General features: G+C 41.0%; 1 protein-coding gene across 1 annotated transcript in view; it reads left to right on the top strand.

The window, feature by feature from the left end:
• DNAI1 (dynein axonemal intermediate chain 1) overlaps positions 1 to 21,366 on the top strand; it is a 149,130-nt gene that overhangs the window by 13,580 nt on the left and 114,184 nt on the right. Inside the window, exons 3-11 of the mRNA XM_049795142.1 lie at positions 707 to 805; positions 1,747 to 1,827; positions 3,393 to 3,519; positions 4,904 to 4,983; positions 5,829 to 5,987; positions 7,784 to 7,843; positions 9,909 to 10,046; positions 20,286 to 20,370; positions 21,119 to 21,236. Coding sequence (XP_049651099.1) covers positions 707 to 805; positions 1,747 to 1,827; positions 3,393 to 3,519; positions 4,904 to 4,983; positions 5,829 to 5,987; positions 7,784 to 7,843; positions 9,909 to 10,046; positions 20,286 to 20,370; positions 21,119 to 21,236 — 947 coding nt within the window. The remainder of the gene's footprint in view (positions 1 to 706; positions 806 to 1,746; positions 1,828 to 3,392; positions 3,520 to 4,903; positions 4,984 to 5,828; positions 5,988 to 7,783; positions 7,844 to 9,908; positions 10,047 to 20,285; positions 20,371 to 21,118; positions 21,237 to 21,366) is intronic.

Below are 21,366 nucleotides of genomic sequence, written 5' to 3'. Positions count from 1 at the left end.
CATTGAGGGAGAAATTTTGCCTGGAGCAGTTAAACATTTTAATCAGCAACTTTGTGTTCTGGTAGTTTATCTGTAATGACAATTAATTGAAATTTATCCTTGCAGTGATTAATTTTCCTCTTAATGCTATTATATCATGACATCAACCCAAGCCCAGCCCAAAAGGAGCATCTGTCTGTGTTGGGAGAATGCAGACCTGCTGGCCTTTGAAAGAAAATGGTTAACATTCCTCCAGGAGCTGCATTCTTGCAGCTTTGTATCTTGAACTAATTCCTAAGTGTACCTTATAGAATGGCACTTCAGAAGTAATTGCAGGTCCTTGACTTGTGCCCTTCAGTAGTCCTAAAGTATGGCTCATTTGGGTGTTACATGGTCAAAAGAAACAGAACTACCAATTTTAAACTGAAATCGAAGTGCAGTTACATCAGTTTTGTTACTGGAGTTACTCCAGTTTTGTTACAGGCTAGGAATTACCTTCAGACAGCAGCTCCTCCAACCCACTGAACTCTTGCAGGCAAGTGTAGCCATTCAACAATCTTCAGATTTAGGTCTGCCATATGAGTTTATCTGCTATGCTGAAAGCACAGATGGTTGGGGGAATGCTGGTTTTTTCCTCCTTGTTCCATGCCTGGAGAAGTGCTGCTTTTGGAGGGGGCAAAACAATCATGGTCTTGCTGCACTAATGGGTTTGTCATTGCTGTGCTAGGATGAAGATGTCTCCACTGAAGCAGGAGAAGGGGTAGATGAATGGGCAGCAGCAAAGACTCTAGTCAAACCCCCAGATCAACTGGAGCTGACTGAAGCTGTGAGTACAACAGTGCCTGTAGTTACGAGATGCGTACAGAACTCCCTAAGCCAAAGCCTACCTCTCATCCATTTGTTTTGGAGGAAATTCTGTGAGAGCAAAACTCCAGTACCTGCTAAAGTACAGTGTCTGCTGCATAAACTGAAATGGCTTTCAGCAGGAAAATGGGGAGACTGTGCTTTGAAACACAGTTCTAGACTTAAGACAATGTAACTGCATGGAGTTGATTGAAGAGTGCAATGCGTCTGGGGGTTCACTCAGATAAGGAGGACCTCAGAGCCAACCCTGAGCTTTTCAGGTGCCTGTGTGTGATACACAGGACAGGGAGGTGGCCCACAGTTTTATAGCCATTTCTTCTCAGATTGGTTCAGTAGGATTGCAGTCAGTCACCCTTCCAACTCTAGTTGTCTCTCTCTTCTCACTGTGTTGTAAACTTTAGCATTCCTCCCTGTCCTCCAAGTAGCTCTCAAAGGGAAGCTATATGTACTTTCCCCCACTCAGGTATTGAAAACAGTTAACAACAGTACCGGTTTTTGTTCACAGTTGTTGATCCTGTGAACACTGCTACTGAGCTTATTGTTCTCATTGTTTATTTTTGGACAGTGTATGCTTCAAGACACAGATTGTCTTTCTTGCCCTATAGAATACAGCTAGCATTTTTCAAGTGCTACCATAGCTTAGATAAGAACTAACATGACAGCTAAAGAATTCAAGAAAGCCCATTAAAATACTCTGGTAGGAAGTAAGATGACTGTTCTGGATTCCACTCTGAGCTAGCTTGGCTCCAAGCATTGTTCTTGTGGAGGCATCAGCTGCACATGAGGTATCTGCAGCAAACTGAACATCATAGAACTGAGCATAAACCTGGTGACTTTTGTATGCTGTATGTTGTATTAATAGTGGAGTTTTATTTACAATATTACTTTGTTTCCATTCCAAAGGAACTAAAAGAGGAATTTACACGCATCCTGACAGCTAATAATCCCCATGCTCCCCAGAATATCGTCAGATACAGCTTTAAAGTAAGTGTGGCATGACCTGTAAAACCACGATGAGATTTTTTGCAATTAACAGGTTTTGTGTTTTCTTTTGATTTATAACCAGGTAATTTCCTTTTAATGCATCTTCATCTTGTTACATATTTACTGCCAATGGTTCCTAAAGGGCTTTTGCAGAAGGTAAAAGTCTAAAAACATTGACGTATTAATGCAGAAGTAGGATATGACAATTACTCAACAGGATCTGGCAGTGAACATAATTAAGTGCTGCTAATCTCAGGCCATAACTTTTTCCGTTCTGTGGTGGTTAGAGGACACAAGGCAATGCTTTACTCAATCTGCAAGAGAGTTATGCCTCAATACCCTCACATCAAGATTCAGTTGTTTGAATTATAGGAAAGCTTAGAAATGTGCTTTGTGAAATCACTAGCAAGAGCTCTATTCAGGATGAGTAGGAGTGAGCAAGAGCAAGGGAGGGTGCATCAAAGACTGCCAAGAAACATCCAAGAGTCACACCTTCACATTTGTGTGTGCAGAGCATATGCTGCTTTACCCTGGAGCAGCCTCCTCCTGCTAGCATGTACAGCTAGCAGCAGAGACTGTCGCAGGGGGAGAGTGGAATGATGGCTTTGCCTCCCACTCCTCCTTTGGAAGGGTTACACTCCCTGAAAGAAAGGACACAGGGACAGCTTCTCCAGCTCCAGCACTGGATTATCCCCAATCTTAGGCAGGGAACAGACAACCATGTGAAATATTCCCAAGCCCATCTCATGTCTGTGCTGCTGTAACTAGTTTGACCATTACATAAGATCACCAGAGAAAGGAAATCAGTCTTGTGGAAGCAAATAAAGTCACTTTCTCTTCTATGTGGAATTGATGTTTTCCATATTTATGGAATAGAAACAGGGGATTAATGATCCATATCTTCAAATCCTCCACAGTGACTGAAGTGGGCTCAATGCTATGCTGTCATTGGTACAGAAAGCAGTCATGTTTTTAAGAAGAAACTATTGAAGCATCTGTGGTCTGCAGTGGCTTCTGACTGGTTTTAGGTGCAGCTCAAAATTTAAATACACAGTTTGAGCCTAGGTGCATAACTGCACTGTATCGTGGTCCACAAGTAAGTGCCAATCAAGCTAACAACAAGTAACAGAATTAGTACAGTGCTTATAACCTGGGCATGGTGCTAAGAGCCTGTACTGTCTCCAGATCAGAGCTGCTTTCTATGTATGGTGCTGGTCTTGCGTAGGTATAACAACTCATTCAGGGATCTCAGCACAACAGGAGATGAGAGTCTTTTAGGGAGTGCTGTGTAGTAGAGGTCCGCTAGAACTATATTTAAACTCACTTGCTGTGGTAGTGTTGGAGAACTACAGGTTTCATGTTCTTGCTTCTTTTCATTGTATTTTTAATTTATGGCTCTCAGTGTCCTGAGATATAAATACCTGCTAGAAGAAATTCAGTGTAAATATGCCAATAACAAACCTGTATTTATCAGTATGGATCTTCTTAGCTTTAGCAATTTAGGCTACATGGTTTAAACATTCTTTTTTTCCACGCTGATTTTGTTGTTTTTTTCCTCTTTGTAGAAGCGAGCATACAAGCCAATAAGCTATGTGGATCAAATGGCCATTCACTTCTCCTTGAATGGAAACATGATACTGAAAGATTCAGATGAAGGCAGACGGCAGAATATCAGACTAAGTATTGCAGTGGGTAGGTTTATTATCTAAAACCACAATCATTTTCAGCTAGGCACTGGTACCACTTACTCAACATGAGGCAATGATCATGCTCCATAACCATAGAGTTGAACACCTCCTATTTTGACTTGCATTCTTTTCAGGAAACAAAAAGAGAAAAAACAATCAGCCAGATATTTGCCACAGTGTAGAAAACGGTGCACACTTTTTGAGCCACGTGAACACTAACACTGAAATTTTCAGAGCTGTTTAGTGTGTTTTAAACATCTTCCACTACCATCAATAGGACATTCATGTCTAAACTTCTTAGCCTGCTTTCAAAGTTTTAGCCATGATTTAAAGTATTAAAGTGAAATGTTTGGAGGCTGGGTGATGGTTCAGGAAACTATCATATACTTCACGAATTCTTACACTCTTAGCAGCACACCTACTTCTGGACAACGTGAGATACAAGATATCAAGCTAGCTGGACCTTTGATCTGAGTTACTACCACCATTCTTAAGGCTTTCAGGCAAAAAGACACCTTAATCAGAGGCTGAAAAGCTCTGTTGTTAGTAAAGAGTTCTAGGTTTGAATTTTCAGCAGGGAGAGATGTACTGCCTAGTGATTTTCTCATATATCTGCTGTTTGTGAAAAAAGTTGTATCACAAAGAGTGTCCTTTCAAGGTGGTAAGTGCCAGGCGCAATAACACTGGATAAGCTCCTGAGAATAGTTCTTACTTGCAGGTTCCGATGCTCAGTGCCTCTTTTATTTCACACTTAACAAAATGTGCATGGTGATTTGAAGTAGGAGAAAGTGCTGAATGGGATCTTCAATGACATGAAAGCATGGATTGTTGTTGTTGGCAGTGCTTTTCATAGATGCCTTACCAGCTAGTTTCAAGCAGCTTGGTGCTAGCATGACTACACACTCAAGGCTGTGATTGGAATGTAGACATCCATGATTCTCTAACAAGACTATTATATTCATTTTTATCCATATGAACAAGAACAAACCATGTTATAGCTCCTGTGTGTCTTGAAAACATTATTCATTGTTGTACATAATTGCAGCCATTTTTGGAGGGCAGAAGAGTCCAGAGCTGAAGGAATACCCAGAAACAAAGTTACTCAGATCAGAAATAGATTTCAGAAGTTTGATTTGAGTTGAAATCAGATTTTTTATTTCAGTCCAGCCAGAATTACTGCAGTTTCATTCTAGTAATTGGCTGCTTTTGTGGCTTTGAGCAAACAATCACTGTCCAAATTGGGGATTAGTTACTGTGTTGTCTACTGAGATAGCATCAGAAAAGGATGCATCTGTATATTAATGCTTTAGAAGACAGACAGATCTGCAGAATATGGGATACTATGTCCTATTATCCTAGGCTTATTCACTTACCCTTTCTATTATCAGAAAAGGCTTCTGTTGAGACTTCTGCAGTAACATCTGAAGAGGCAGAGATTAAAGATGAAGAAAGCACAGGAGATACTCAGGTAATTGTCCATAGGCAGCTGAGAGCATCCATTTTATTTTTAATATTAGATTTGAAATTCCTTTATTATAAAATGGGCTTGCTGAGAAGCTTCTGGGATTGATTCTTTTATGCCCGAGATGTCTTTGCTGTAGGTGAGATCCTGCAGATTCTACTGCACAGCTGGAGTCCTCCTACCTTTTTTCGGTTTGGAGAAGCTATGTAGGGGGATGAGGTCTCTCACACCAGATCTATCTTTATCCAGATATTATATCAAGACACAGTGTAATTTGCTGGGGTCTGGAATCTTCCTGGACAGCATGACCATTCCTGAAAGACAAATTGGTGAAAAACAAAATGTGGAGGGGTGAAAGCAGCAGGCATAACTACATGAAATAAGCAGTGGCCTGATTTAAAGGCAGTTGGCTGATCAGGAAAGGAGTATGCTGAGAGAAGCTTGTTCTTATCCACACAGTGTCAGACCCTGGAATCTAGTTCAGACAAGTTTCAGATAAAGCTCACTGCCTAGCAAGGAAATGAAAACACAGGGTAGTAGGACTCTTAACACAGTCTTCTGATCCCTGAGTCCTCTTCATCAAAGTCAGTTGTGCTATATTATCATCTCACTCATGTCAAGCTTTGAAACTTTACTTCCTGGTTTCCCATATTCCCATTTAGATACCGTTCCAGAAAGTCCGTGCTCTGATTGCTGGAAATCTCCTAATTTCCATCTTAAGTATTGAATCTTCAATTACAGTCTCCTTCACTAGGCAGCAGAAATCCAAGTGTCCAAGAAGAAGTGCTTCTGAAGTAGGAAAGAGATGTCTGGTTCTCTCTGGGTGGAGTCACTGCTCTATTTTCTTACAGGCTGCTGGAGAGGAAGAGACAGAGGAGTCAGGAACAGCAGAAGTAGCTGAGGCAGCAGAGGCAGAAGAGCCTCCTCCCCCAAGAGTGAAGGAGCAGAAGCTTGCAAACCAGTTCAACTTCATTGAGAGAGCTTCGGGGACGCTCAACAACCCTATGCGGGTACGCTGCCATTTCCTTCAGTGACTTGGAGGATGTTTCCTTTGGGAGGGCACGTGGATCATCTGCATTTGTGTCATATCCTATGATCTCTGTAGATACTATTAGGAGAAAAAAACAGTGTTTTACTATGGTAAAGCATTTGGGGTGATGAAAATGGAGACAGAAAAATTCTTGCCTCATGGACTCTTGGACAGCCTACAAGAAGTTTTGGTGCTACTGTAAATCCTTAAACCTCTACTTGGATATGACATTTTTCATGTCTATTTTCTCATCTGAAAAAGTATAGAGCAAGGGTTAGGGTAGTAGCTGAGGGCTTGGAATCCATTAATTCAATTTCCTTTTGCCACAGAGTTTCTCTATGGCCTTATACTTCAATTCTTACCCATAGAACAGCGATATAAGTGCCCACCCCTATATTAAAAGCATAAAGGTATTTATGCTTCTATTAAGCACAGGTACTGCAGTAGCAGACCCATGTAAGTATGACAAATCTTTACTGCTTCTACATGGTACATCTCCCTCCCACTCTGTGCATGCACTTTCCAGTCAGTACAGACCCAAGACCTTATGTTCCTTTCCTAAGCTTTTCCCTGAGCCTGCAGCTATTCCCAGTGAGTGTGTCTTCACAGGGTCTTCTGACTGAGCAATACCGGTGATGTTGGCCCCCAGCTGAGTGCTCAAAAAGCAGCTTTCTGAATCAGAGAAACAAGTTTCAGAAAATTCTCTTGTTTTCCTTGCTGCCCTAGTATCAGAGTATATATAGCTCATCCAGAGAGCCTGCCTGCCTTGCAGCCATTACACCTAAAGTGAGGTGCCTTTACATCTGATGGGCATGGAGAGACCTTAGGGTTACTGTGTTGCTGGAGGTACTATCTCCTAGAAGGTATACCATCTCTGCCCACTAGTAGAGATGCAGAATCTCAGGAGAGTTTTTCCAACAGTGGGGTGCTTACTGCAATGTCTGAGCGAAGATTCTGCATCTTTCAAAAATCCCTGCAGAGGCCACAGAATTTGTTATTTCTCTGTACACAGATCTGCATATTCTCTCCCCATTGATTTTACTAAGAGAGGCATGTGTGCCTCTGTGTGATTCTGCCTTTGATAGCAGAATATAGACATTAAGTAGTTGTGAACTACTGCTCTGTGCTGTACAGGATGTGCAGTTTCCACATCTGAGAGTGCTTCATTTCAGAGGTCAGTGAAATGCTACAGGCAGCTTCTTAAAAATGTCCTGACACAACAGTTTTTTGAATGAAAAAGCTGTTCCATGAAATGAAAGTTTCACAGAAATGAATTTATTTATTTCAGAATGTTGATGTAAGGGTGATAAAAATATTATTTCAGTAACATCAAATGAATTGTTTATAGGTTATCATTCTGTTCAACTGTTCTGTTTTGACTGCTGTACCCAAGTGTTTTTTTAATATATAGGTCAAAACTTTTCAGATTTGGTAGAATACCATAACTAATACCATAATTGGTAGCAGAATGTTTCAAATGGTAGAGGTGAAACAAACCATTTCAACTCCTTCAAAATGAAATACTGAAATTAAATATTTTAAGTATGCCAGCAAAAATCAGAAGGTTCTTTTGTCCAGAAGAAAATCTATCTGTAGTTGCATGATCACTGATAATGTTTGTGCAGTGCTCTAGGAGTCATTTAGATGTTGAATTCATCTTAGATCAATATTATTCTAACCACCTGCTATGAGAAGACTGTTTCCACAGCTGGACTATGTTGCTGCAAAGAGTTTTAATGCAAAGATGACACTTCCTTATGCTTTTTCTTTATTCAGGAAAGAGCATGTCAATCGGAGCCTATACCTTGTAAAAATTTCTCAGCCACTGCTTACCAGGTATATCCTTTTTACTTTTAAAGTTTTTTTAGAGTGTATTTAGGAAACTGAGATATGAGAAAGAAAAAATCAAATTGCTATGTTTGTGTTCCTTGCAGTGGAACGAACTCCCATACTGTGGCTTTGATGTCTGGTTTAAATCTGAGAGCAAAATAGTGTGGCCCTCTTTTCTACCTTAATGGGTGAACTTGCTAATGGTTTATATTTCTAAGGTCAAGTGTCTTGGTTAGCTGCTTTTAATTGATCTATTGCTTGCCAGCCACCCTGGCCAGTCTGCTTTAGAGAGCCTTAAATGGCTAGAAATGAGGAAAACACAGTGTGAGAATGGTTCTGGACGCAGCAAGAGGTAAGCTGCAGCTTGCAGGCACTGACTACTCTGGGCACAGGTCTCTCTTTGGGGTGGGGACTGTCCTGTTGCTGAAGACCTTCCATCACTGTGTGGTGGGTGACCTGGTTATTTAGGAGGAGCTGTGATCCAGTATTCAGTACCTGGTCAGCTGCAGGACACCTCCATCAGCTGATCCCCTCAGAGACAGATTCAATGGGTTCTCAAAATGCAGGAAGAAAATAACAAAAAAGCACTTAGGACACATCTGCATGCTAGCTCCACTTTGAGCACTGTGTTTAAAGAGTGGAGACCTCTGAAGATTTCGTACAGCTGGGAATTCACAAGGTTTCATGGAATTTTGGGGAGTGTTGTTAAGAATTTGGTACGTGCAATACTGTGTTTTTTACTTTGTCTAAGTTTAGCTGTATGTGAAAGCAGGTTTCTAAAGCCTGAAGCTGAACACAGTGAGAACTACAGCATAAGGAATGTGGAGGGCCCACTCTAAGCCTATTGCAATAGGCTTAGCTCTGTTTTATGTAGTGGGAATATGCCTATAGTATTTCCTCCATCTCTCAAAAATGTAAAAAAAAAAAATATTTTGCATGACATTTTACACATTAAAAACTGTAACCCAGTCTATTCCTGAACTTGAAATTACAGAGTAATTGGCCTGACATCGTCTCTCCTTCCAGCTGGAGTTTCCTTTCATTTCTTCTGACAGTGAGATGACCTGAGAATTAGAGAGAACAGAGCTATTTAAGATAATCAGGCAGTTGCCAAAATTTTGCATGAAATGTTTTCATTTTATTCTGTTGAAAATTTGAGTGGATATAAAATAATATTTTTAATGTAAGCTCTTTTTTTCCTCAATTCTTTTTCCTTCTTATTCTTCCTTATGCTCACGATTTCCTATTTCAGTTTTCTGTTTTGCTCCTACTCTTCTCATCACATCTTTTTTGTCCTTTCCCTGATGCTTGGAACATCTTTCCATCTCATTTCCACCTGCAAATTTACAACACAGTGCAGATTTTTTTGCAACAGATTTCTGCTACCTTTCTTTATTCCAGTGTTCTAGTCTATATTTTGTGTTTGAATCGTACTCCCTCTCCTAAGCTGATGTGTCAGAATTAGATTGGCTTTTATTTTGTCCTGAAAGTAATGTACCTGCTTCAGATACAGTACTAGCACTCCAATACTAATGAATAATTCTTAAGTAGAAAAATTACTTTTGGATCTACCCAAGTAAGACAGTCATGGCATGTGGCATAGCAGAAGATGTAAAACTGCTCTCAGTTTCCATTTGATCATATGCTGCAGAGTTGGAGTCCAAGATTTAAATTGTGTTAAGCAGCTAAAATTTAATTTTCTAACACCACATGAGAAGTGTCATAAAACAGATGTTTAATGCATGTTTCCTATTAAACACTGGTAAATTAGCCAAACAGAAAATCCTACAAAACAGATATGGAGTCAAAGCACCAAGAAGAATGTTGGGGGAAGGAAATTGTTAAGAATGCAATAATTTGTTCTTAAAAAGGAAGACATGCCCCATCAAGCTTTAAAACTCCTGGGCTTCTATCCTTTACTTTTTGTGCAACAAGCTAGCTGTCTTCAGCTGATTCCAGTGGCAGTGTTACTGTTGTGAGGACTATCATATTTTTGTGATGGTGTAGATAGATGACTGTTTTCTGGAGTATAATCAGGTCCTGATAAATCCTCCCTCTGTCTGTTTCTCAGTGGGAGATCTATGACGCCTATGTGGAGGAGCTTCAGAAAATTGAAAGGTCAAAAGAGAAAGAAAAATCAAAAGCTCAAATAGCAAAGAGAGAAGAGGAGAAGAAGAAGGGAAGAAAGTTAACCTCTCTGGAGTCACAGGTACGTTTCAAAATGGTGGAAGAAGCCTGCTCAGAGTGGTGGTGGATGCATCCATCATACAAGTCAGGTGAAATTTAGGAAGTCACGCTGGCTGTGTAGCTAGTTGTCTCAGCTGACAAGTAACAACCTTAAGAAATACAAAAATTAGTTTTTGCTAGAAATGGTATTTCCAAAACAGGATTTCAATTTTGCTGTGCTTTTTATGGGAATACAAAACAATGTGAAGCCATAATCTTGTCTTCAAACCTGATTTCCAGGTGAGATTTTTGGCTTTCTTTTTTGTGCATTACCATGTTTATGTCTCTTTTTAGATTAGCATGTGAGGGATAAAAGAATGAAGTAAGTAGAAGCACTGTGTGACTTTTCAAAAAATTCTAAGTGGTGCAGAGGTTTTTGGTACAATGTCGCAATCTGAAAGGCAAAGAAATTTAGGATTCTTTCAAAATGTTACTAAAACACCCTAGCAAAACACATTTGACTATTTTTTATTTTAATGATGTTGTACAATTATAATTTATATATTTTCTAGTTATATACATATAAATGGTATATAACATAATTTATATAAAAGTTAATAATAGTTAATTGAAATCAAAGCCTACTTACTTAAAATTGAATAATGATTCTGGGAGGCTTGACCTAATTTGCTGGGGGATCTTTGATGCATCGTTTATTCCTTTAGTTGGAAAGTGACAGAATTATCTCTCTCCAGTGTTTGAAAGTGTTACGCCAGGGTCAGTAATTACATGGCATGGTGATACCTTAGTCATGCTGATGTGATCATTCCACGAGGAGGTCAGCCACTGAGTCCTATGGAGTACCACAGTGAATGGCAAGGGCTAGTGAACTGTAATAGCCTCCATTAGTCTGGCTTCTCAGAGTAGCAGGTATCATAACTCCTATCAAGCTCCCAGCTGGTCTTGTGATCTTTCTGTAAGGGTGATACTAACTCCTAATCCAGGCTGCTCTCTCAGGAGTAGCCTATGAGTGCCTTGCAGGGATGCCACCGTCCATTCCCCTAAAGTGACAGTATCCCTGTCTTAAGAATGTGATCCCAGCACTGAGAATATGACACGGCAGCCCTGAAAGATTTTCTTCATGTTCCAGAATGTTTTCAGGGACTTCAGGAACTTTCTGTTAGGGTTTAACAGAGCTGGATCTATACAGAATTGTGGGTGGTTCTTACCCCCCTAGTCTAAGTTAAATGATTTAGAAGGCAAACCGAAATATTTCTCTAATGACTGGAGTAAAATGTACTGAGAACTATAATATGGAGACATGGAAGTCAATTCTTAGCTTACCCCTAGAACAGGTGTAGATATATGTCCTGGTTTCATCTGGGATAGAGTTAATTTTCTTCCTAGTAGCTGGTATAGTGTTGTGTTTTGGGTTTAGTATGAGAATAACGTTGATAACACACTGATGTTTTCAGTTGTTGCTAAGTAGTGTTTATACCAAGTCAAGGATTTTTCAGCTTCTCATGCCCAGCCAGTAAGAAGGCTGGAGGGGCACAAGAAATCGGGAGGGGACACAGCCAGGGCAGCTGACCCAAACTGGCCATGACGTCATGCCCAGTGTATAAACTGGGGGGAGTTGGCAGGGAGGGGTGGATCGCTGTTCAGGGACTAGCTGAGCATTGTTCAGTGAGTGGTGAGCAATTGCATTGTGCATCACTTGTCTTTCTTGTGTTATATTTCACTCTCTTTTTGTTATCATCCTTTTCAATAATAATAATAATAATAATAATAATAATAATATAACAACAACAACAACAACAAGAACAACAACAGTAATAAATTATTAAACTGTTCTTATCTCAACCCATGAGTTTTACTTGTTTTCAATTCTCTTTCCCATCCCACTGAGGGGGGGGCTGGGAGGACTGAGTGAGCAGCTGTGTGGTGCTCAGTTGCTGGCTGGGGTTAAACCATGACAATATATCGACATAACTAATATACATCTGTGTAATAAAATCTGGCTCCTGAAACTGGCTTTAGCACTTTCATACCATATGGCTGATTCAGCTGTAGAGGACTTGGCTGGTTTAGCTACTCCAGCAGCACTGTGCCATCAAAAGCTTCATAGTATAAACAGACCAGGAACATGTTCTGATAGGCTTCTTCCTGTGAACTGTGCCATTGAAATTCACAGTCCTTTCAAAAACTAATAAAACTTTCACCTGAGTATGTTTTGGAGAATTAAGCCTAAAGTCAATGGTATAATTATGGGCTTAAAGGGTGGACTGCTGAAAGCTGATAATGAAACTGAAATAAAAATTCTACCAGTGAAACCATATTGTAAAAAACCTGTTGTGTGCTCTACTGACAATGGTGGGAAGCTGAAATCCGGGCAGCCATGATCCTTCCCTTTGGTGCTTTGCCTTTCACTCTTAGCACTTTCCAGGGGGCTTGCAGGGAAGCTAGAAAATCAATACACTGAAAAATTGGAAAGGAAAGCTTCTTTATGCAGAGCCAGTGTCCCAAATTGAGGCCCTCTGTGACGCTGGTGGACCAGCTAGCAGTGTATGAAAAACTTGGTGAATTTTCCAGTCACTAACTAGAAAAAGGCAACCTGAAGTAATCCAAGGCTAAGATCAGACTGACAACAGGCATTACATCTGGTCCTGTGTAGGTCTATGGAAATTAAAGTTTGATGGGGTCAGAATCTGTACGTCCGGTCTCAAGTCAGCAAATGGAGAAGTGGGGTTTGTGGAGCTTCCAACTCACAGGTTGCATGCTTTGGACCACACATGGTAATTGAAACAGAACTTTTTCAGCTAAATACTTTCTGAGAACATACTGCATTTGATGATTGCTGAAGGGGAACTGTGGAACATCAGCCAGGACATGTGGCTGATCCAGATCAAGGATGCAATGGCTAGAAGCAGTGATTGATTTCCATCATTGTTTCTGTCAGGCTAGGTACTAGGAAGAAAAAGACTGTGATAGCTATTGAGAGCACTGGATTCAACCCAAAGGGAAGAAGATGAGAAAATGAGTGGATATTACCAAGGGTGGGTCTCTGATGGAAGTTCTTGCTATGGTATGAGGTTGTGAAAGAGAAGATCCAAGAACTAGAGCCACAGCTGGACATGATGGTAGGGGTCAGATGAGGAATTGAAGACATAATGGATGAAAAGAAAGAGAAAACAGTTCTGGTACTGAATAAGAGGTCAAGAGAACAGATGACTGGGAAAGGAAGAACATGATTCATGAAAGAATGTGGCCAAAGGCAGAGAAGAGAAGAGAAGAGAAGAGAAGAGAAGAGAAGAGAAGAGAAGAGAAGAGAAGAGAAGAGAAGAGAAGAAGAGAAGAGAAGAGCCTTGACAGTGGTGTAGAAGCTCCTCGCTAGGGGAAAAGAAGTAGAATGAAGACATGCACTGCACCAAAGAATGAGAAGAAGCAAGGAAGTTGTGGTTTGGCAAAGCAGAAGAGAGAGGCAACCAACAGAAAAAAGGAATGGAGATAACCAGGGATTCCAGCAGAAGGAAGGATGAGAATGATACAAAGAAGAATACGAGTGAATAAAAGTTGGAATGACAGAAAGTATTTGACTGGAGTGTGTAATAAGGGACTCTTGGAAAACTCTCAATACATTCATCACTCAAATGGACCTAGAGAGAAGAGAATGTGCTGCATCCGAGAGCAGTAATACCACATTTGAAACTTTTCCTTTTCCAATTTTCTATAAAGGCAGCAAACAGAACATGGAGAACACAGAATACCACAGAGCAATGATATGAAATTTTCTGAGGTGAAAGTAGTTGGAAGCAGAGATAACTAGGCAGAAGTGTTGCATCTGCTTGTCCTGTTCTTACTGTTCCTGAGCCATCTGCTTATGGCTCTGATTACAGAGAGGATCCTGGCCCAGAGATACTCTTGGTCTGATCCAGTACAACCCTCCTCATATTGTTGTGTGAGCATAGAAATGACAGTATCTGAGGTAGAAGCAAAATACAAAGAGCTTAATGCAATGAAGTTGATGCAGGCTAGCTCCTCTCACCCTGAGATGACAAGGCATGAAATCACAAGTCTGGTAGTAAGGATTTTTAATGAATCTATCTAAAGAGGGGTGGAGCTATGTAATTGGAGTATAACAAGGTTATATTATATGTAAGAGGAGTAAAAATGGTTCCATTAGTCTGACCTTTAACAGTATATGAGTCAACAGAATGAATAAGGAGGGAAAGAACAGAGAATTGGGAGTAAATATGAAATGGAGTAAAATAGCATGTGTTTATCAAAGGTAAGCTGTTTCCAAATAGTCTCATCTCTTTCTTTGATAAGAGAACAGTTGTGTTTTCCCTTAACAAGGAAAGTATAGTAAAGGTAATCTAGCTGCAATTCTGTAAAGCTATTGCTATAGTGCCTTTAGGAAATGATTAGATATACCAGAAAAGTTGTTATTAGTACAGACTGGGAGGGACCAGTGGAGAGGAAGACTGCATTTTGGAGTATCAAAGCAACCTTTGATAAGGTGAGAGGGCTTACAGTTTGAAATGACAGGGAGAAACATGAGTGCTATCGGTAGGTGAGTTGTAATGTGGCTATGAGAAGACAAGTACATTGCTGGAATATATTGTGTGAGGGATAGCAGAGAAATACTATAAGGCGGGGTGATACCTTATCTGGAGTAGTACAGGGATATATGATTTTGATCACCTCTTTTCAAAGATGATAGATTACAAACCTGCATAGGTATGGAACAGAATATATGAAATAGAAAGCTTGAATACAAGAGACTAAAAAAATCTTAGCATATTTATCTGGTAATGCAAAGGTAGAGAGGGACTCTGAGGTAGATAACAGAGAGGGAGAAGAATTACTAAGGCAGAGGATAGTGACAACAGAAATACAGATGGATGTGAACCAGTTAGGAATATGTTAAAGCTGGAACTTACTGCACTGGAACAGTCTCTAATCTCCTCTGAAGCAGAAGTTGTTGAACGGTTTCCTTAAAAGTCTAAACAAAATTTATATTTAACAGAGAAATGTGCATTTGTGAATCACGTGATCTCCTGTCTGACTTGTGTATTTCACTATAGCATTACCCCTTTCTGAGATATGCCTGGTGAGACAGCCCAGCTCACAGGGTCATAATTATCATTTGGAAGCTCTTGGATGGCCACAGTTATTTTTGAAATAACAGCTGAAATTCCAATGCAATTAACCTTCACATTATTGTTCACCTGTTCCCAGTCATCCCTAGGAGTGGATGAGTTACTGACTCCCTTGTCTTTAATCTACTGTTTACAGCATATCAGAATTAAAAGCAAAGAGTGAAAATGAACACACAAGTACAATTCTGGACATTAGTAACTACTTGACAGGATTCAACCTGGGGACTTTATTTGGGATTTGCAGTGGGTGTTTGCAGTGCATGGAGATGTTGGCTGGGCAACAGTTGACAACACCCCTATACTGTGCTTTTTAATTTGCAAGCCAGGAGTTCTTCTAGTCACAGTATATGTATTACCAGAGGTATGAGCAGTTACTGCACTGGTTTTAGGGTGGGGTTTGCCTTCCAGATATGCAGTTATACACAATAGAAGCCTTTTTTCATGCTTCAGTTTACTGGAGTTATGCATTGCAACTGGCCAGCTGCTGAGAGGCAAATGTGAAGCAATTAGTGTTAATGAATAGTAGAGCAAGACTAAGACATTTATTTTCAAAGTACTAGCCCATTATCCATCTTACATATGATTCAATTAACAGTATTGCTGTTCTAAAAATAATTTATGCACAGAACAAATTTGTTAGCTGATGAGTTCTCATTACATTTGGCTAGCTAGCCCAGAGTTGACCTACAACAAAGAAATGAGTTTCAAACAGATCTTTAAAAAAAAAGATAAATTAGGCCTATCACTTCCACTGAAGATTTATTTCACTAACATGCAAAATAAATCAAACCTGAAATAGGACAGGATCCAATGAGAAAATAACTTACTCTGATCCAGTTTAATGTCAAAAATGTAGTTATTCATGGCTGCATTGCTAACAGCATAGCTACCTAACACAAATGCTGACTTAAAGCTTTTTCTATTCATCTGGACAGTTTCCTGCACTGAAGGAAAAAATTCCATTAAATAATATATTGTTTCTGTATTTTTACACGTGTTTTTTTTTTTTTTTTTTTTTTTTTTTTTTTTTTTTTTTTTGTTTAAAGCCTACTTTCCACTGACAAAAAAAATATAAAATTATAGAATCATAGAATCATAGAATGGTTTGGGTTGGAAGGGACCTTAAAGGTCATCTAGTTCCAATCCCCCTGCCATGAGCAGGGATACCTTCCACTAGACCAGATTGCTCAAAGCCCCATCCAGCCTGGCCTTGAACACTTCCAGGGAGGGGACATCCACAGCTTCTCTGGGCAACCTGTTCCAGTGCCTCACCACCCTCACAGTGAGGAATTTCTTGCTCATATCTAATCTAAATCTACCCTCTTTCAGTTTAAAACTGTTACCCCTCATCCTATCACTACATTCCCTGACAAGGAGTCCCTCCTCATCTTTCCTGTTGGCCCCCTTTAAGTACTGGAAGGCTGCTGGAAGGTCTCCGTGGAGCCTTCTGTCCTCCAGGCTAAACAACCCCATATCTCTGAACCTGTCTTCCTGTTGGAGGTGCTTTATCCCCCTGATCATCTTTGTGGCCCTCCTCTGGACCTGCTTGAGCAGGTCCATGTCTTTCTGATGCTGGGGGCCCCAGAGCTGAATGCAGTACTCCAGGTGGGGTCTCATGAGAGCAGAGTAGAGGGGGAGAATCACTTCCCTCGACCTGCTGGCCACACTTCTTTTGATGCAGCCCAGGATATGGTTGGCTTTCTGGGCTGCAAGCACACATTGCTGGGTCCTGTTGAGCTTCTCATCAACCAACACCCCCAATGTCCTTCTCCTCAGGGCTGCTCTCAATCCACTCGTTGCCCAGCCTGTGTTTGTGCTTGGGATTGGTCCAACCCATTTGAAGGACCTTGAGCTTGGCCCTGTTGAACTTCATGAAGTTTGCATGAGCCCACCTCTTAAGCCTATCGAGGTCCCTCTGGATGGCATCCCTTCCCTTTAGAGTATCAATCACACCACTCAGCTTGGTGTCATCATAGAAGAGACAGGATCTAACATTCACCTTTGAGAACACATAAAGTAAGCCTTATCTTCTGATCTTCAGTCCAGAATGATGTCTCAGGTTGGAAATTCAGAATGCTTGCAGTGCGAGTTTCCTTGGATGTGTAAGAGAACAGGAACCGTGATCCTGCTCATGTCTGTATTGTACAGCACTACCATTCTTTCCCAGCTCCTTCCGGTAGCAGGTACATGTTAAAACACAAGGGAAATTTTTGCCTGCATAATAGGTGGATGGAAGCTAACACACCTGATGAACCAGCAAGACCCCAGGGATCTGTTCTTCATACCTCATAACTATGAACTTTACAATGTTGGAGACAAAAGTGTTTACTGCGCTTCTCTTTTTCTAAATCAAACTGTAAACTTTTCAACATTTAACCTCTTCAGTTAAGCTTACTCAGAGCAATATGCTGGTAGCAGCCAATGACATTTTTATAGTCATGATCCCAATATTGCTGGACAAGTGCTAACAAAGCTGAATTGGTTTTTTTTAGGAAGTGTTTTAAAGAAAGACAGGTCTTACAGTGGCAGAAGCAATAACGGCAACTTAAAGTCAAAAGAGTGACATCCCAGCAATTGAGAGTATTGATTTCTACTTGAGATGTTTCAAGCATCCTCTTTCTCTCCCTCTTTAAATTCTCTTAATACTTATGAACTCCTAATGTCTAAGGAATATCATACTGTGCTAAAATTTGAAAACATCTTTTCCTGCACTTTCTTAAGTTCTGAACATGACAGTAAACTCTGTGCTGTTCTCAAGAAGTCCTTCCACAGACCCAGCAAAAACCTGAAGGACATGAGAGTGGCCACACTGATTCAGATCAAGGCTCTAATTCAGATCAAGGCTCTAACCACAAGTGAATGTGTAAGGAAGGGTAAGAACTCAGCAAGAGTATACCCCAGTCCCAAATATTCTTCCAGCCTTCAACTATTTTCAACTATTTCCTAAGCTTGATGTGCTTTGGTATGCAGATGGAAGTGCTTGTTCAGTCTTCCTTGAAACCATGTAAAATCCTTGCATCTACAACCTTTGCCAAGGAGTTGCACACGTGTCATCCTTCTGTAAGAGCCACCTCCTTTTGTTTATTCTGAACTTGACTTCCACTAGCTTCACATGACACCCCAACTTTTTGTATCAGAAGAGACAGTGAACAGCCAGTCCCTGTTCATCCTCTCTGGGCCATTTAGGGTTTCATAGACCTGTCTCATGTCTTCCCAAGCCATCTCTTCTCCAGACTGGCAAGTCCCAGTCTACTCAGTTTTTCCTGGTACAGAAACCATTCCAGACTTGGACCATCCTTGTTGCCCTCCTCTGAACTTGATTCCAAGTTCTATTTCTTCCTTTCTGAGATGGGAGAAGACAACTACACAGTTACTGAAGGTGTAGGCAAATTATGGATTTATAAAAAATGTTGCAGATTATAAAATTGTTTGGTGTTTTTTTTCCTTTGTGCTGTCATCTTTGTGTAGTCCTTCGAGTTTCATGCTCTTTGAAGCAAGACTTTCCATCTCCCTTGAGTCTGTGCAGAGCCCAAGAAAGAAGCAGAGGGCTGGGACACATATAATCTGAAGTCATGTTCTTGGTTCTGACTGTGACTGTGTGGTGTACTTTTGGCAAGTCATTTCACTTTTTCTTTTCATGCTCAGGCACTCTCTGAGCTGTGTCAAGGATGACAAGTTTCTTTTCAGTGTTGTCACTGGGGAGGAAATCATGCTGTGCTGGCAGCCATCAGTCCCTAGCAGGGGTTTGAAGATGAAAGGCTTTGAAACACTGATGGGGCTTTGGGACAGCAGTAGTAGATGGGGATTCAGGTCCCTGGGGCAGCATGCTCTCAGAGCATTTTGCATATGCCTTGGCATCGTTGCAAAGAGCTGTGCTGTCATCCATCTCGTGGCCCAACACAGTCTGGGGACTTTTAAGCTCTGTCCTTTCAGATGCTGGCACGCAGGATTCTTGTCCTACTTGCTGGTTTATCCAGTTTGGATTTTGCTAGTGATCACACACACACAGAGAAGACAGAGAGAACACTCACACAAAAAAAATAGCTAGGAACAGATTTTAGTAAGAAGATGGTTATAAGACTCTGGTGATCAGGCATAGGGTTCTGTCAGACAAGCATACCAACCAGCCACCTGCTGACAGCCAAACAGCCCCTGTTATGCTCTTTTCTCCATTTGTCCGTGCTGCTGCTTCCCCCATACACCTGGATTGTTCCCTTTCTCCACCCTTGTCTCCTTCCATATCAACAACCTGTCTCTAATTAGTTTTTCCCCATTGGTCACATTTTTGCTATGTCCATACCCAAGTTTGCTATTTCTGGTATAGTTTCCTAGGCAATCTTAGCCTTACATGATATTACTGATACAGTTACCTAGGGACTGCTGGCCTTGCAAGATGCCACTTCTCAAAAGGTTTCCAATACTTGCATACATGCAGGTATATCTGCATACCGTACATACACAAGCATGCCCACTTGTGGTGTTCCCTGGCCAGGAAGATGTGATTTTCCACAGTGTCAAAACAATTTACACAAGAGCTGGTCAGCAAATTGCCCTTTGCATGTTGCTTATATATTGTATGAGCTAATGGATCTGTGAATGCATCAAGTTGAAATTACCCAGTGATTGACTGAAGGACTCCTAAATCCTGTGATCTTTACTTAACACAAGACCATAAAGCTCTCCAGGTAGAGTAGAGACGAGAGGATGCTCATGCATGATCAAGCATCTATGATTTCATTACTGAAGCTAATGAACTATTACCAAGTGAGATGGGGGAAGGATCATGTGTGTGCTTTTAGCTCATCCCATCATGAGGTAACCTGAATGAGTTGAGGAAGACAAGACTCTAACTGCCTTCACAGATAAGTACCTTCCAACTGAGCTAAACCAGGAACAAACAAAGAAGTTACTGCAGCTCAGCTGTGGATGGCATCTTGCTAAACTTATAATAAAGTCATTGCCTTAATTCAAGTGCCCTTATCATTAGACGCTAGTGTGAGGAGCTTCAAGTTATTCTGTATTCAGGATCAAAGGACTCAAGTTCTTCAGTCACAAAGGTCTGAAGGACCTGTAAACAGATGGGAAATACATTTTCTCTTCCTTGTTTTTCTTTTCAACAGAGTGATGATATAACCAAGATCTCAAAGGCTGCTAAAATAATGGAGCGGATGGTGAATCAGAACACATTTGATGACATTGCACAAGGTATGGCCCTGCTGGGACATGCTTCTAACTCAAGCCAGAAGTCCTGCAGATGAGTGGCCACAGCTGTAGCAAGGGTAGGGTAGAATAGAATAGAATAGAATAGAGAAGAGAAACAGAGCTAAAATGACCAGGGCTAGGAACCTGCTGACTCACACCAGGCAAACAGTATAGCAGAGCGTGGGCATGCAAAGGGCATGCCACATCAGCCCTCCTCTGAGCTGGCTGGGGACAGCAGGTCTGGTCAGCATTGCCCTCCCTGCAGCACTTCCCTCCCTCAGCACGCACTTCACTCCTGGATGCAGGTGCTGGTGACAGCAGCCAGTGCCGAGCAGCTGTCTGCTGGCATACAGGTCCCAGCCACATTGACATGCTCAGTCTCAATATTATTTTACAAGGGTTTTGCTATCTCTGCTCAGGTCCCTCCTGAAAGGTCACATCTAGCCCTGGGAATGGCCTGAAGTCACTCCTTGCATTTCGCTTCTGCTTTCTTGTTCATTCTTTGTCTGCTTTTAGATCATCAGCTTTTTTTCGTGTGAGGACTTGGTGCTTGGTAAAATGCATTTACAGGGTGTACGTGATGGTTTGGAGTTGAGACTTAAGGACTGAGACAGTTTTTATACTAACAGTTGGGTTGTGCAGAGACTGTGAGGATAACAGAGTGTTTTTTAAAGCTTCCCTGGCATTGCACAGTGCTGATTTATTTCTGATTTATACACGGGGACCTTTTCCTTGATCTTTTTCATTTTAGATTTTAAATATTTTGAGGATGCCTCGGATGAATACAGAGACCAGCAAGGAACCCTCCTCCCGCTCTGGAAGTTCCAGTATGACAAGACCAAGAGACTTGCAGTTACTGCCATCTCCTGGTAAGTCTCTTTATTACAAACTTTTGGCTGTTTCGCAGGGGAGTGGAATTGAATGTCATGGCACCTTACAAGGTAGGGCTGGTTTTTCTGGGAACATTGTTTCGAATAATTACAGTCAGCTGCTTTGGCA

Source organism: Accipiter gentilis, chromosome Z (genome assembly GCF_929443795.1).
Source record: "Accipiter gentilis chromosome Z, bAccGen1.1, whole genome shotgun sequence".
In the NCBI taxonomy this organism is placed as follows: domain Eukaryota; kingdom Metazoa; phylum Chordata; class Aves; order Accipitriformes; family Accipitridae; genus Astur; species Astur gentilis.
The sequence above is the reverse complement of the archived record's forward strand: the minus strand, read 5'-3'. Positions and strand labels throughout refer to the sequence as shown.